Source organism: Pseudorca crassidens, chromosome 10, assembly GCF_039906515.1.
Source record: "Pseudorca crassidens isolate mPseCra1 chromosome 10, mPseCra1.hap1, whole genome shotgun sequence".
NCBI classification, from domain to species: domain Eukaryota; kingdom Metazoa; phylum Chordata; class Mammalia; order Artiodactyla; family Delphinidae; genus Pseudorca; species Pseudorca crassidens.
In genome coordinates this window covers 59,441,585-59,457,669 of record NC_090305.1, presented here as the reverse complement: position 1 = coordinate 59,457,669, position 16,085 = coordinate 59,441,585, and the positions used below count along the sequence as shown (strand labels likewise).

At 43.6% G+C, this 16,085-nt stretch overlaps 1 protein-coding gene across 1 annotated transcript; it reads right to left on the bottom strand.

Annotated features, from left to right (window-relative positions):
• Positions 1-1,030: 1,030 nt before the first annotated feature.
• ZNF852 (zinc finger protein 852) lies at positions 1,031-15,649 on the bottom strand. The gene is given in 5 exon segments (XM_067753878.1): positions 1,031-4,434; positions 4,436-5,771; positions 7,856-7,982; positions 8,291-8,382; positions 15,576-15,649. Coding segments are annotated over 4 exon segments (1,602 nt in total). The 5' UTR covers positions 8,306-8,382; positions 15,576-15,649; the 3' UTR covers positions 1,031-4,310.
• Between the last annotated feature and the right edge of the window lie 436 nt (positions 15,650-16,085).

The following is a 16,085-nucleotide window of genomic DNA, read 5'->3' as shown; positions in this document are numbered from 1 at the left end:
ATTTTGTTTTTGTTTTTGTTTTTTTTTTTTTTGTTTTTTTTGCGGTACGCGGGCCTCTCACTGTTGTGGCCTCTCCGGTGACGGAGCACAGGCTCCGGACGCGCAGGCCCAGCGGCCATGGCCCACGGGTCCAGCCGCTCCGCAGCATGTGGGATCCTCCCGGACTGGGGCATGAACCCCGCATCCCCTGCATCGGCAGGCAGACTCCCAACCACTGCGCCACCAGGGAAGCCCCCAGTACTGTATTTGGGAAGCACATAATCTGTCTGGTTTCACAGGTTCACAGCCGGAGAGGAACTCTGCCTCAGGATGAATCGTAGCTCAAATCTCACCCATATGTGATTTAGATGAGAATTTGTGGACTTCAGCCTTTCCATTAGGAGTGCTGAATTAAGACTTTGGGGCTGTTGGGATGGAATTAACTTATTTTGCAAATGAGAAGGACATGAATTTTGGGAAGCTGGACTCAGAATTTATGGACCAAATGTTTGTTTCCTTGAAATTCATATATTGAAGCCTAATCCCCAGGGTGATGGTAGGTAGAGTTGGGCCTTTGGGAAGTAACTGGGGTTAGATTAGTTTATGTGGGTAGGGCATTCATGATGGAAGTAATGTCCTTATTAGAAGAGGAAGAGACAGAGAGCTGCTCTCTTTCTTTACAATGTGAGGCTATAGCAAGAAGATGATGGCAGCCAAGACTCGAAGGATCCTTACCAGAACCTGACCATGTTGGCAACTTGATCTTGGACTTCCCAGCCTCCAGAACTGTAAGGAATAAATGTCTGTTGTTTAAGCCACCCAGTCTGTGGTATTTTGTTATAGCAACCCAAACTAAGACAGCTGCTAAAGATATGTCCCTCCCAATCCCCTTCCTCCCAAAAAGGGATCAGGCCCAGTTATTTTTATGCTTCAAAGAATAATCCCCTCATTATGCAAACTCTTCCAGGTAATAAGAGAATAAAACAAAACTTCCAAATCCATTTTGCAAAGCAAATTGAATCTAGTTCTGTACTTAAAAATTAAAATAAAATCACCACAAAAAAATGGATTTTATTCCAGGAACACAAGGAAATTTCATTTGGAAACTTGTCAGCAAAATCGATTCTGAAAAGAATGATAAAACCATAACATTACACCAACAGATTTTTAAAAGTCGGACAGAACTTAGCATCCATTCCTAATAAAAACTTAAGTATAATAATAATTTGCTATAGGGTATACTACATGCCAAGTATTGTTTCAAGTGCGTTACACTTACGAACTGATTTTATCCTCAAGGCCCTATGAGGTAGCTCCATTTTACACATGGAAGACAAAAGGAGGCAAAGCAACTTGCCCAGGATCACACACCTAAAGAAAGTGGTGGAGGCAGGATTTGAACCTAGGCTTCCAGGCACAAAATCTGTGCTCTTTACCACTATAACATATTGCTTCTTCTAAAAATAGGAATAGAAGAAAACTTCCCAAACAGAGTAGAATATTTATCACAAACAATGAGGGTGAACGCCATATAAAACTGTGAAATCCTAAAAAACCTTTCTCCTGAAAGTTAGGAACAAGACACTGAACGCCTGTTATTCAGTATTCAACATTTTAAAATTATTTGCGCTCATGCACGACATAAGTGGCATACAGATTAGAATTAAGAGAACACTAATCGTTACTTATTGTATACCTAGAAAAGCTAGGAAATGAAACTGAAAAACTCTTCAAACCAAAACTAAGCTAGCAAGGTAATTGGATCCAAGTAAAATTTTTTTTAAAATCACTAATTATTAAAACACTAGCAATAACCAGTAGAAATTGAGGTGTGGCTTTTAAACGTAGCCTCTTTTCCTCCAACCAAGAGCCTGAGTGCTTTTCTAGCAAGTAAGGATATTCACTGCTACTTAGCACCTAACCCGGACGGGTGGTGGTCAGCTAACAGGGTTATGAACAGTGCTGGACCCCTCCCTCCAGAGACTTAGTGTGGTACGGTATGAGCAGAACCAGAAGATAAAAAATTACAATACTCGACAGAGGGTTCTCTACTAAAGACATAACCAGTCATGTTGAAATCAGAGTAGAGGGCTGGACCCGTGTGTTCATATGGGGTTAGGCTCTCCCCTGGAATCTGGGAGCTTCCAAAGTAAAATATTTTTAAAAAGAAAGTCCTATCGGTTTAAAAAAATGAAAATAAACACCAAAAATATAGCTATAACAGAAATTTAAAATATTCACAAATGGCAAATTTCCAGTTCTGTCCTCGGTTCAGTAATTTTTTAGGCTCCTAATAAACACTCTAACATTTTCTGAGATGCCTCACCCAGAATCATATCTAATTCTTATTTTCTTTTTTTGTTTTTTTTTTTGCGGTACACGGGCCTCTCACTGTTGTGGCCTCTCCCGTTGCGGAGCACAGGCTCCGGACGCACAGTCTCAGTGGCCATGGCTCTCGGGCCCAGCCAGGCTCCGGGCGCGCAGGCTCAGCGGCCATGGCTCACGGGCCCAGCCGCTCCACGGCATGTGGGATCTTCCCGGACCGGGGCACGAACCCGTGTCCCCTGCATTGGCAGGCGGACTCTCAACCACTGCGCCACCGGGGAAGCCCCTAATTCTTATTTTCTTGAGCCTCAACTCTCTTCCCCTTCTTCTCCACTGTCTCGGAGACATAAATCACAGCTCACAATAATCTCTCTCCTCTAGGTTATGTGCCTGACATTGCCCCTCTAACCTCCTCCTCCTCTGCCACACTGCTTATCCTGTCATATTGCTAAGAGGAAGAGGGTAGCTACCAGGGACAAAGATCCCCTAGCATTGAGGCCCTACTACAAGGATGGAAAGAAAAACTTGTGTCTGATACATGACTGTAGAAGAGGAAATCCCCTGAAGAGATTTTCTTATGCCTTTGAGGTATGAAAGTTGGCCCAGAAGATAATCACAATAATTAAGCGTACACCTCTCACCTAAAAATCAGATGACAGTTGCAGGCATCTAGAACTAGTTGGTAAGGAAATCAGAATGGTTTGACTCTATTATTTTGTCACAAACTTCATTACTGTTCATTCCAATCATCCAAGAATGCTAGGAACTGAAATTGCCATGGAAGTTGAGTCTTCTTTGCAGTAAACTTCGATGCTGTTCTTGTACTTAGACAGCAGGGTGGAGAAAGCTAGTACAGAACCGGAGTCTGTGTTCATGGCAAAGTACATTATCACTGGAACATGACAGCTGCCTCCAATACCTAGATACATACATATACACACACACCTGCACACACTCAAACACAAATCCATTAACTCTCTGAGGCTGAGGTAACAGTAGTAAGACTCTAAAGGACACAAGGAGAAGATATGAATGAGGCCTTTGTATTTGATATCCTATGATACCCATCTTTAGAAATTTTAGGTCTGGTGGTGAAAGGGGAGTTCATGCCCACTTTAAGCATGGTTCAGTTGGAGAGGCGAGTTTTTAAAAGCTATTTAACAACTAGAATGTGCAAAGTATTATCTATATGCTAAAAGAAATAGATACTATACCCAACCTGAAAGCCTACATGAAGTTAGTATAAAAGGACACAAAGGGGCATTAGGTTGAGAATTGACAAGGCAATTATATAACAATTGCAAATTACAGCACAGGTTAATTCAAAACACTGAGGTCAATCAACAGGTTAGGAGGAAAAAAGGAGCATTTTAAGAAGAAAGTCCTTCAGAGATGACCTAGATCTTAAAGGTTCAAGGGACACAGATTGGCCAACAGGAAGAAAAGCTTTTCTAGGTAGAGAACACAAGTGATGAGAGTCTAGATTAAAGTAGTTTTAAAAGGGCCACATTCAAGAGGTAGAAAGTATGACTCAGAGTCTTGGAGAATGACTTTATATAAATGGTAAAATGGAGGAGGTGGAATAGAATAAGGAAATATCTCTTTCCTTAAGAATATAATTGTGGGACAAATAATTAAGAAACAAGATAGATTTTAATTTTTTTTAAAAGTGAAAGAAGGGAATTCCCTGGTGGTCCACTGGTTAGGACTCCTTGCTTTCACTGCTGAGGGCGCGGGTTTGATCCCTGGTCGGGAAAGCTCCCCCACAAGCCGCATGGCGTGGCCAAAAAAAAAAAAGGTGAAGAAAAAGGAAACCTACAAGCACATGAAATGTGTAGTCCTTAGTGGGGAAGGATGGTACTGTTACTCCCACTCTCTCACCTTCCTGACCACCAGAGAGCATTTAGGGAATGATCCACTTTGATTAGTGGTTCCAAGAGGAGACCAGGGTGAGCATACTTCTTCTATAGAAACCTTAACTCAGAGTTCCTTGCTGTCTTAGAGAATCACATCTTAAAAAACAGACCGAGCCAGACCTGACTGCTTTTCTCCAGTGTGAGTTCGCTGGTGGTGATTGAAAGTAGAACGCTGACTGAAGGTTTTCCCACATTCAATACATTCATAGGGTTTCTCTCCAGTGTGAACTCTTTGGTGCACAGTGAGTTGTGAGCTGTCACGAAAAGCTTTCTCACAATCTTTGCATTTATAGGGTTTCTCCCCAGTATGGGTTCTCTGATGTACCATAAGGCTAGAATTATGACTGAAGACCTTCCCACATTCATTACATTCATAAGGTTTCTCACCAGTGTGAATTCTCTGATGAATAATGAGGTATGAGTTTTGATTGAAGGATTTTCCACACTCATTGCATTTATAGGGCTTTTCACCCGTGTGAAGTCTCTGATGTCGAATGAGACATTTACTCAGACTGAATGCCTTACCACACTCATTACATTCAAAGGGTTTTTCTCCAGTATGAATTCGCTCATGGTCAGCAAGTTGAGAGATCTGATTAAAGGCTTTCCTACACTCACTGCATTTGAATGGTTTTTCCCCAGTGTGGAGGCTCTGATGTCGAATAAGACATTTACTTCGACTGAACGCCTTGCCACATTCATTACATTCATAAGGCTTCTCCCCAGTGTGGATTCTCTGATGGTCAATAAGATTTCTGTTAGAACAGAAAGCTTTCCCACACTCATTACACTTGTAAGGTTTCTCACCAGTGTGAAGTACCTGATGGCGGACAAGGCTTTTACTCCGACTAAAGACTGCTCCACATTCATTGCATTCATATGGTTTCTCCCCAGTATGGGTTCTCTGATGGTCAAAGAGTTTGGAACTCTCATTGAAAGCTTTTCCACATTCAATACATTTATACGGTTTCTCCCCAGTATGGAGTCTCTGGTGTTGAATGAGATGGGAGCTGTGGCGATAGGTCTTACCACAGTCACTGCATTCATAGGGCTTTTCCCCTGTGTGGATTCTGAGATGGACTATAAGCTGAGAGGTCTGCCTGAAGGTCTTGCCACACTCATTGCACTCATAGGGTTTCTCCCCAGTGTGGATTCTCTGATGCCCAATGAGGTGAGAACTCCAATTAAAAGCTTTGCCACATTCATCACATCGATAGAATTTCTGCCCCTTCAGAACTCCTTGATGTTCTGCAGGACTGGAGGACAGGTCTGGATGTCCCCCAAGTTCCTTATATTCATCACACCCATCTTTTGTGGATTTATTTTTATCTTCCTCTGTTATTTCCAAGAAATCCCTTTCCAGTCTGGTCCCTTCTTCACCTGAGGGTTGAACTTCTAGCTTCTCTAGAGCCTCTTCACAGGCATCTCCAGCTTCTGGTTCTCCTGGAATCATTCCACAGAGTACTACTGAGGTTCTATCAGATGACTTCAAAACTTTAGAAAGTTCCTGCTTTGGAGGCAACTCTGAACTCTCCATCCTGTTCTCACCTGCTGCCAAAAGAAAGAAGAAAACAACTTTCACTCATTTCTTGTCCTACTGAAGAAAGAGAATCATCAGGAGTCTGTGTACTTGAAAAAACTTCACATTACACGTAAGGAATGAGGAGACACATTAAGAACAGGAGAGGGCTTCCCTGGTGGCCGATGCAGGGGATGCGGGTTCATGCCCCGGTCTGGGAAGATCCCACATGCCGCGGAGCGGCTGGGCCCGTGAGCCATGGCCACTGAGCCTGCGTGTCCGGAGCCTGTGCTCCGCAACGGGAGAGGCCACAACAGTGAGAGGCCCGTGTACCGCAAAAATAAATAAATAACAGGAGAGAAAATGGGAAATGGCTCAAATTTTTCTTCATGGACAGAAAAACAAAGAAGGGAAGCTGGTCAGTGGAGGAGGGCGGAAGAACAGCCCTCAGGACAGAGGGATGCTGAGCCAGCACAGCCAGGTGAATAGGCCAGTTGAAAGGCAAGAGACCAGACTGTAAAGCACGGTGTGATCTTCCAGAAGTCACTTAGATGTGATGTCTCCTTAGTAAAATGAGGAACCCTAAGGTCCTTTCCAACCATGACATTGTATGGTTCCACACTTCTCAGCAAAGATGTTGGGGAGAGAGAGTGGTGGCAAATACCTCAAAACAAATATGAGAAACAATGTGGGCAAACCTGAGAGTAGAAAGCAAATTTATATTATGAGGATGTGATTAGGAAAAAGTGTACATAAAGAAGTGATTCTGGTATAACAGGACAGTGACAAGATTTGAAGAAGTCATGGGTAGAGAAATACTGGGGAAAAGTATTGAAGGGGAAAGCAAAGCTGTAAAATTGGGTACCCCCTAGTCCCTGGAGCACTGGACTGGTAGGTGTCAGTAGACACTCCTATAAAAATTAATTTTTATAATTTGAAACGTAAATCAAAATACATGTTTTGTATCTTGATAATCTGGAGTCATAATGAGACTGACCAGCTGAGTATCTGCTTTTGAATTCTAGATTTTTTGAATACAAAAGTTGGGAGAAGGCAGAGCAATCACGGTCATACCTAAACACAGAAATATTGGTTCCTTTCAATCACATCTTAACCAAGGCCGCAAGCCATCATACCACCTTAGCATACGGAAAGTTAAAGATATTTGGTTCATTGATTCTAAGCTCACCCTCTCCAGAGTAGGCTACTGCCCTAGACCGGTCAACCCCAGAACGTGCCCTGACAACAGCCCCTTCCAGGAAGCAGCCCTGCCCCTGTCTTTCTGAAGGGGAAGCTGAGGCAACCATGCTTTGTGCCAAGCAACCCAGCTCATCCCATGATGGACAACAGGTGATTGGAACAGGGCCAAGCACTAGACCCCAGTGTAGCTTATCTGTAGATTAGTCATCAGCCTCTGCGTGCCCTGGGCCAAAGTACTGCTCAAACAAAGATGATATTTAATGGCTGAACCATCCTTGGAGTCCCTTTTTACATAAATTCTAAACGGAAGGATGGAAAAACTAAGGAAATTACAAGAGCTCAAGCTGAAATGATGCATGGAGAGTAGGCAACCATCAGAAGCCACAGCAAGCAGAATATAGGAGGAAACAAAGTCTAATTAAGAAGGAGCTCGGAAGGGGAAAAAAGATTCAGAATAAATAAAGAGAATGGGTATTAGTGGGAGGAGCAAACGGATACGCAGGGCAGAGCTGTCTTACGACACTGGTGTAAAAATCCTTTCACTTCCACTGCTGAGGTTCCCAGGTTCCCAGGTCCCCACAAGGCTTCGTTTCCCGAAGTCTGGTCTAGCTGGTCAGTCTGTTCAGGGCTTCCATTCCTTTAGTCTTACTGTAAGTAACTTAGCTCATCACTTACAATAACTGAATGGCACTCTACTCCTTCCAACTACAAACTCTAATAAACTGGCCCAGCTCAGTTAATAATAAGGAGAATGTTAATAACTATTAAAGTGGGTGATGATGGAGAGGGGTTCATTATACTATTCTCTCTCTTTGTCTTTTTATATTTTCATCATAAAAAGTTAAAAAAGAAAATGAATATACCAAAGAAAGTGTAAAGAAGACAGACTCTAAGTACCGGGGAACAGAGTCACTACCCAGTGAGGCCAGGCTGCAGCAATTTTCCAGCATGATGTTCCAGTACAGGGCTCTCTGGCTGAGTGCCAGACCTTTCCACTTTTGCTGAGTATAGTCCACAGACAGGAACTCGAACACTGCAGCCTCCTGGAATGACACGTTTCTACTGCTCAGGGACATTCCCAGTCTGAGGGGCTGAGTCATTAGGGGCACTGAGAGCACAGGGTCGGGGCCCTGGTGGCAAAAGGGGTGGGGGAGGGTGGGAAGCTGAAAGGACACATTAATAAAAGGAGAAGTCCAGGGCAAGATACAGTCAATGAACTCAGTGGACGGAAGCAGCTCCAGGGGAAGCAGTTAGGCGGGGAAGCCACAGGAGCAGACTCAGAATGGGCCAGAGGCCCGGAGATGAGCTCTAGCTATTCCTGGGCCACAGACTTGGAACTCAGGAAGCTCACCTGGGGCCTGACCATCCGGAGCACAGTTGCCGCTGCTTGGTCTCCTACGTTCCCCACTTGGGGAAGGGCAGGCACCGGGGAAGCATGCTGAGCTGAGGGAGGAAAGAAAGCTCTGAGTGGGACCAGCCCTGCTCTTGGCTCCAATGAGGTCTGTATCCCAGCAAGTGGATTCAGGAGAACCCAGGTAGCTCCACACACACGGACCCTCATCCCTGTTCCATAAAGGCATTATCCTTTGTGAGCTGTGAACTTTTCCTGAAGGCAAGAAGGTCCCTGTTCAAACCGAACTGGCGGTTCCTTCCAGCCCTCTCTCTCCCACTCTCGGAAGGAAGCTACACTTCTGACCACCTTCTCTCCCATGGCTTCCCCAGCAGCAGCCTGCCTGGCCTCCCCCTCACCTCTCTGCCCCTCATTCCCTGGCTTCTCTTCCTTCACCTGCCCTCTCATCACGGACACGGCAGGCGTTCAGGTCTCAGAGGTTCTCCTTTCCGTCTCTCAGAAATCTCATTCTCTAATGCTGCTCTCACAGTTCCTTGTTCTCTCCTCCACATTTAATACAAGCTCTAATTGCCTACTGAACATTTCACCTGGTGTTCCACAGTAGCATAAACTCAGTGTCAAAAACGCATCTTCTTACTATCTTCATTTCCTATCTTCCCACGTTTTGTTAATGATTCCAGACATCAGTCAAAACCTTTAATTTACACTCTTTTATCTAAACCCACATCTAACAGATATTCCCCAAATTGATATTCAGATTCAACACAATCCCTTTCAGAAACCCAGTTGGTTCCTCTGCAGAAACTGACAAGCTGATAATAAAATTCACTGAAAATTCAAGAGTTCCAGTACAAGGCAAAAGAAACTTGAAGAATAAAAATAAGCTGAGGGAATTCCCTGGCGGTCCAGTGGTTAGGACTTGGCACTTTCACTGCCATGGCCTGGGTTCAATCCCTGGTCAGGGAAATAAGATCCCACAAGCTGCACGGCACAGCCAAAAAAAAAAAAAAAAAAAAAAAGTTGAAGGATTCACACTTCACAATCTCAAAACATTTGACAAAGCAGCACTCATCAAGACAGTGTGATACTGGCATAAGGATAGACATATATCAGTGAAACAGATTAAGAGTCCAGAAGTAAACCGATACATCTACGGTATACATATTTTTGACGGAAATCCCAAGACCACTTAAAGGCGAAAGAGACTTTTCAACAAATGGTGCTGGGACAACTGGATGTACTCATACAAAAGAATGAAGTTAGACCCGTACCTCAGACTATATATGAAACTTATATGGACAGCAGGCCTTGGCACCTGTTGCAAACTGGCCCCACGGCTCTGTGTACCAAATCACAGATGATGGCTAGCTTTCCCTGAGGGCATGGAACCCTCTGTCTCCCACCATGGTTAAGCAAATTTTTAAAAAAATCACTACCTTCATCCACGATTAAAACAGAGGCCATCATCTCCTATATTTGCTACAAACCAATACCTAGGCAATGTCTCCTGGACTCAGTGAGCACTGCTAGGACTGACAAAATAGAGACAACCGTAAACTGAGATGGGAAGAAGGCTCACACCAGAAAGCCTGTCATCACTCGGATAAAAGAAACTGCAGTGCTGCTACAAGGGGATGGAGAATCAATTGAAGAACTACTTTGGAAGCTGCTGAAGTTCTGGCAGAGAAATGAAGCTTTGCTGAGAAAGAAGGGGATGGAGTAAGGAAAATAAATACACAGAGAAAACAAAAGCAAAGAAAAACTGAGAAGTGATAAGGTACATAACTGAAGGCCTATAAAAAGAGACTTGAAGACACAACAAGGGGAAGCTGAAGAGGAAAGGTGCCTCCGGAGAGGCAGAGGCAGGCTCCAGCCTTGCTGAGCCGCAGCAGCACCAACGGGAGCTGCTCAGGAGGGAGCTGAGAGTCAGAGAAAGAGGCGAGAGACTTTCCCAGCCAAACCTGCAGAAAGACTGGGGAAGAGAAAGACACTCAGGTGCAGAGAAATCCGGGAGTGAGACGCAACAGAATGAACTGGAGACCAGAGAGAAATATTTTGAAGAAACGCACCCAGCGGGAAATGTAAATGGCACTGACCTATCTCAGGAAATTGAGACCCACAGGGAAATCAGCACCAAACATAAGCCTCCAAGCTGACCTGTTCTGAAGCAGCTGCTGCAGAAATGTCCAAAGAAGTCAGTGAAGTATTTGTAAAGAGGTGATGAGAAGACGGACCAACAGAAAAATGAGGGCAACTGTCTGTGAATATGGCAAAAGATTCCAGCCCTCTGAGCCCAGCCCCTGCAACCATGAACATGGATAAAAGTTAGTGACTTCCTGGGACTTCCCCAGTGGTCCAGTGTTAAAGAATCCGCCTTCCAATGCAGGGGACGATGGTTCAATCCCTGGTCAAGGAACTAAGATCTCACATGCCGCGGGGCAACTAAGCCCACATGTCACAACTAGAGAGCCCACGCGCCATGCAGCCCGAGCGCCACAACCAGAGAGAAGCCCGTGCACCACAATTCCTACATGCTGAGACAAAGATCCCACATGTCACAACTAAGACCCAACACACCTAAAAAAAATTAAAAAAAAAAAAAAAAGAAAATCATTCCTTTAAAAAAAAAAAAAGTTAATGACCTCCTGGGCTTTTCGAAGTCTGAATGAAAGCCCCACAGCATAGTAAAGAGATGGGGCCAATGAGCTGAAACTGCCCAATTAAATTTAGGTATCCTAATGTCTCAGGGTTCCTTCCAGGTCTCAACTAGCTTCTGAGGACAGAAGAAAAGCTTCATTCATCAACTTGTTAGGATTATACCACAAATGGGAGCCCCCAGGCCTGGGGAGCAACCTGAGATGGAGCAGGGCTCTTCTCCCCCAGAGCTTCATCCCTCCGCCCAGTTTCATTCCCAAATGAAAATGGCTTTCAAAAGAACAGGGGAAGGGCTTCCCTGGTGGCTCAGTGGTTGAGAGTCCACCTGCCGATGCAGGGGACACAGGTTCGTGCCTCGGTCCGGGAGGATCCCACATGCCACGGACCGGCTGGGCCCGTGAGCCATGGCCACTGGGTCTGCGCATCCGGAGCCTGTGCTGCACAACGGGAGAGGCCACAACAGTGAGAGGCCCGCATAAAGAACAGGGGAAATCCCAAGGAATCGTGTGGGCATTTTTCAGGGACATTTTCTTCTTTCTGTCATTTTGCTTTATCATCTTATATGCAATGTAATTTTGATTTCCTTTTAAAATCCTCATTAAGTAGTCTCTTGTTCTCATGTTTTTCCTGCCCAGTGAGAGTGTACATAAGGTTTACTTTATACACTGATAGTAAGCCAATAAGTTTCTAAGGCAATTGCCCCTAAAGGAAGATTGCTTCTACGAAATAATGCCATTTGCAGCAACATGGATGCAACTAGAGATTATCATACTAAGTCAAGTAAGTCAGAAAGAGAAATGAATATCTTATGATATCACTTATAGGTGGAATCTAATATATGGCACAAATGAACCTAGCTACAAACAGAAACAGACTCAGAGACATAGAGAACAGGCTTGTAGTTGCCAAGGGGGAGGGGGCTGGGGGAGGGAAGGACTGGGAGTTTGGGATTAGCAGATGTAAACGATTATATATAGGATGGATAAACAACAAGGTCCCACTGTAGAGCAGAGGGAAATATATTCAATATCCTGTGATGAACCATAATGGAAAAGAATATTTTAAAAGAGAAGTCTATATGTGTTTAACTGAGTCACTCTGCTGTACAGCAGAGATTGCTGCAACACTGGAAATCAATTATACTTCAATTAAAAAAAATTTTTTAAAGAAAGATTGCTTCTAGTACACATTTAAAATGTTAAAATAATATTTATACCAATTTGCCAATTAAAAAATGAGCTCAACCTAGTGCCCAAAATTTGGTTTCTAAGTACCACTCTACAATGAATGAAACCAGGGATCCTTGCAGAAATCGTTGATTCCAGGGCTGGGGGAGGTAAAAATACAAGATGAGTAACTTGTGGTGCCTGAAAATCAGAGAAAGACACACAACAGGATGGAAGCATGTAAGGGGAAACAGAAGACAACTTGAAAGAGCTCCCAATGGCCAAAATCAGAATAACTTAAGCCACAAAATAAATAACAGTACATGCAATAAACCCCCAAAATAAACACTGAACATCACACACTGATGTAACTGATATAATTAAGTAAATAAATGAAAGGGAGAAAAGGCACAACTATTCCTCACAAAGAATTCCAGTTAATAAATGTAGAAGAAAAAAATAGAAATGAAAGGCTAGAAGAACATCACAATAATAGAACATCACCTAGAAGAACATCACAATAATAACTGGTACAGACAAGATCCGCCAAGAAATGCTAATTAGTGGCTGAAAGTTGAGGAGAAAGGATATTTCTATGCAAAGTCTCAAAATGTCTTCCTCAAAATAATTACTAATTACAAAGGAAAGACAGCAACTTTACAGTGATGAAACGGCAGAAATACTGGATCAAAAGTAGTATCACTAGTAAGAAGACATATCGACATCATCCTCAATCTAAGCAGGGGAACATCTGACAACCAAATCGAGAGGGTCATTCTAAAATTACAAATATAAAATACTTCAAAAGTGTCAAGATCGTGAAAAACAAGTAAAACTGAGGAACTGTCACAGACTGAAGGAGAACAAGAAGACATGACAATTAAATGGAATGAGGGATTCTAGATTGGATCCTGGAACAGGAAAAGAACATTAGTGAGACAGTGATGAACCCTAAATAAATCAGCAGTTTAATTAACAGTATTGGACCCCCGTAAATTTCTTAAGTTTGATGACTATACTATGGTTATGCAAGATACTACCTTTAGGTAAAACAGGTAAAGATATAAGGGAAATCTGTAAAGTTCGGACACCCTCTGTGAGTCTACAATTAGTCAAAATAAAAAGTTGGTTTTTTTTTTTGCCACACCATGCAACATGCGGGATCTTAGTTCCCTGTCCAGGGATTGAACCCATGCCCCCCCCATTGGAGCACTGAGTCTTAATCACTGGACCACGAGGGAAGTCCCAAAATAAAAAGGTTTTTAAACTGAAGAAGTCTGAGTTGTTACTGTGTTTATTTCTATCTAGAAATATTAATGTCTAGATATTATGGATTAACTTGGCAATAAGGGCACTGAATACTGTCAATGCTTATCATCTCCAATTTGTATTCTCTTTCATTAATTTAACAAATATTTACTGAGCACCTACTATGTCCTAGGCACTAAGGTCTCTGCAGTGAATAAAGCAGACAAAAAGCACGGCCTTGAGTAGCTTATGAGAAGACAGATAATGAAATAAGGACAGCAACAGGTCTTATGTAGTATAATAAAACAAGGAAGGAGGATAAAAGGCCTAAAATCAGGGACGGAAAAGCATAAGCTCAAAAATTCAGTCTAGAGCACATGACGACTCACCTAAGGGACCTCTTTCAGACAGTTTCTGATATTAAAAATATTGAAGATTGCAAAGTAAAATGACTTGTATTTTACTACATTTTCTGTATTTTTTCTCTGGAGAATGACAGCATAGAATGCTCATGCACAAATACTTCCTGGATACCAGAGCCACAGAAAACTTAACCTTGGCATAGCTACTATTTTTCATGTTTTTGTCAGTTTCCCTTCCTTATAAGTACATATAGAGGTTTATCTTCAAAACAATCCCATCTTTTTGGCTTATTTTTAAACCAAAATTTGTCTGCCTTTCTTCAGCATTGAGAACAACATGCAAGAGCAGCCTCATCTGTCAGTCCCTGAAAATGCACACATATATACATGAGTATAACAAATGGAAACTCCCTGAAATCCCTAAGAAAATTACTTCCTTGCAAAATAAGCGACCTAACATTAAGGCGTTTTCAGTTTGGAAGTGAGACAGGCTGGGACCTGGGACCCTTCGCTGCACTGCCTGCACCTGGACAAACATCTCCACCAACAAAACACAAAGAAACTATAAGGGACTAAAGCTGGGGCAAATTATGAACAACAAGATACAAAAAGATAAAAAACCCAACTGCCACTTCTAAGGAGCTGGGAGCAAAAGCAGAGTATAGCCCATGTACCCTACACACAGCACCACCAAGGGTGGGTAGACCACCGAAGCCATCCCTCATTTGGGACCCCCAGACCTACCCCTACCCTCACCCCAAGTAAGAACCCCCCCCCCCTTCAGGGAGCAAGCAAGGGAACCTGTTACTTGTTTTCTCTCCCTCCTGCTGCCTTGCCTGAATTTCTTGTCTGGCCTTCTCAATTTCTATTGATTAAGGAGGCCAAGAACCCTGGTTGGTGACAGACCCGCAAACAGTTTGAAAGAGGATGGTGTTCTTTTCCTTGCCACCACTCTTAACTTAGGAAGGAGACCATTTTCTTATTTCTTAAGCCTATATGTCAGACGACGGTAGAGTGGTTTTAGGTTAGTGCTGTTACTTGTGTTTAAAAACTGCATTTTAGAGACACTACTCTTTTATTTTGAAAACAGAAACAATCACCCTAATAAAGAATTTGCTATTTTTCTGCACAAACGTCACTTGCTCAGCATTTACAGATTCATGTAGTGTGTATTATACGAAATAAACTGCAAACAAAATGTTTTATTTTAATTATACTTGCAAATATATATCTCAGTGGTGTCATAATGCTGGCATCAATTTTAACCAATAAAGGAACAAATGCATTCCGTAAGTTGAAGATATAATTTTCAAGAAGCAACAGTATGAATGTACTTAATGCTACTAAATAATACACTTTAAATGGTTAACATGGCAAATTTTTATGTATCATATGGTAAATGTTATACATATATTATCACAATACTGTTTTATTACAATACTAGAAAATTTTTAAGCAATAGTAGGATCCTGTTTCGTAGTTTAAAATTTACATATACGTATAAGAGTTTGCATAATCATGCACAAATTTTAAAAGGTCAGGAAGCCTCCAGACAAAAACATTAACGGACTGCAGTTACTTTTACTTTTCTTACGCTCACCCGCGTCATCTAATTACCTGTAATGAATACGCTTTGTTTGCATAATTGGGAGAAGTGATAAAACACAGAAACCATTACTCCAAATTCGCGCCCGGGGCAGCGAAACGCAGGCAGATACGCCCTCACCGGGGCGGGGCGGGCTCCCAGGCCAGATCCCCGCCCGGGCGCAGCCTCCAGGCCAAGCCTCACCCGCCGCCCCCCGGGAACCCCGCGCCCGCACAGCAGCCCCAGACGCCCCCTGTTGCCCCGCTCACCAGCGCCCGCAGCTGCGAGATTCTCCGTCCCCGGACTGCACGACCCGCCCCACGCCTGCCCCCTTTCCGGGATCTCCACTGGCCCGTATCGCGCACGCGCATGCCGCTCCGGGCCTCTAGGCCCCTCTAGGAAGCAGGGAGGGCCAACGTCTCGGCTTCTCCCGGGGCCTAGTGCCTTTCTGGGCGGCCGCTGAGCCCAGCCCGTAGGCTTGTCCCCCACACTCCCCACCTAATCTAACCCGCTGGACGCCTGCCTTCTGTTCGTGCCCCAGATCTCTATCAGTCTTGTCCTGTTTTCCTACACCCCTCCCCATGTGTGTGCAGGGCTTCCCTCGAGGGCTCCCTCCCCCCAGAGAAGAATGATATCAAAGCTGTTTCTTATCCCCAGCTGCTTGGGTGGACCCCAACTGGGTCTTTTCTTGCTAGGTGCTACTGGCTCAATAGAATGAGACCAGGTTCAGCAGAGCAGAAACTTTATTTGTTGATCAAGGAATGAGGAGGGGAGAGCTC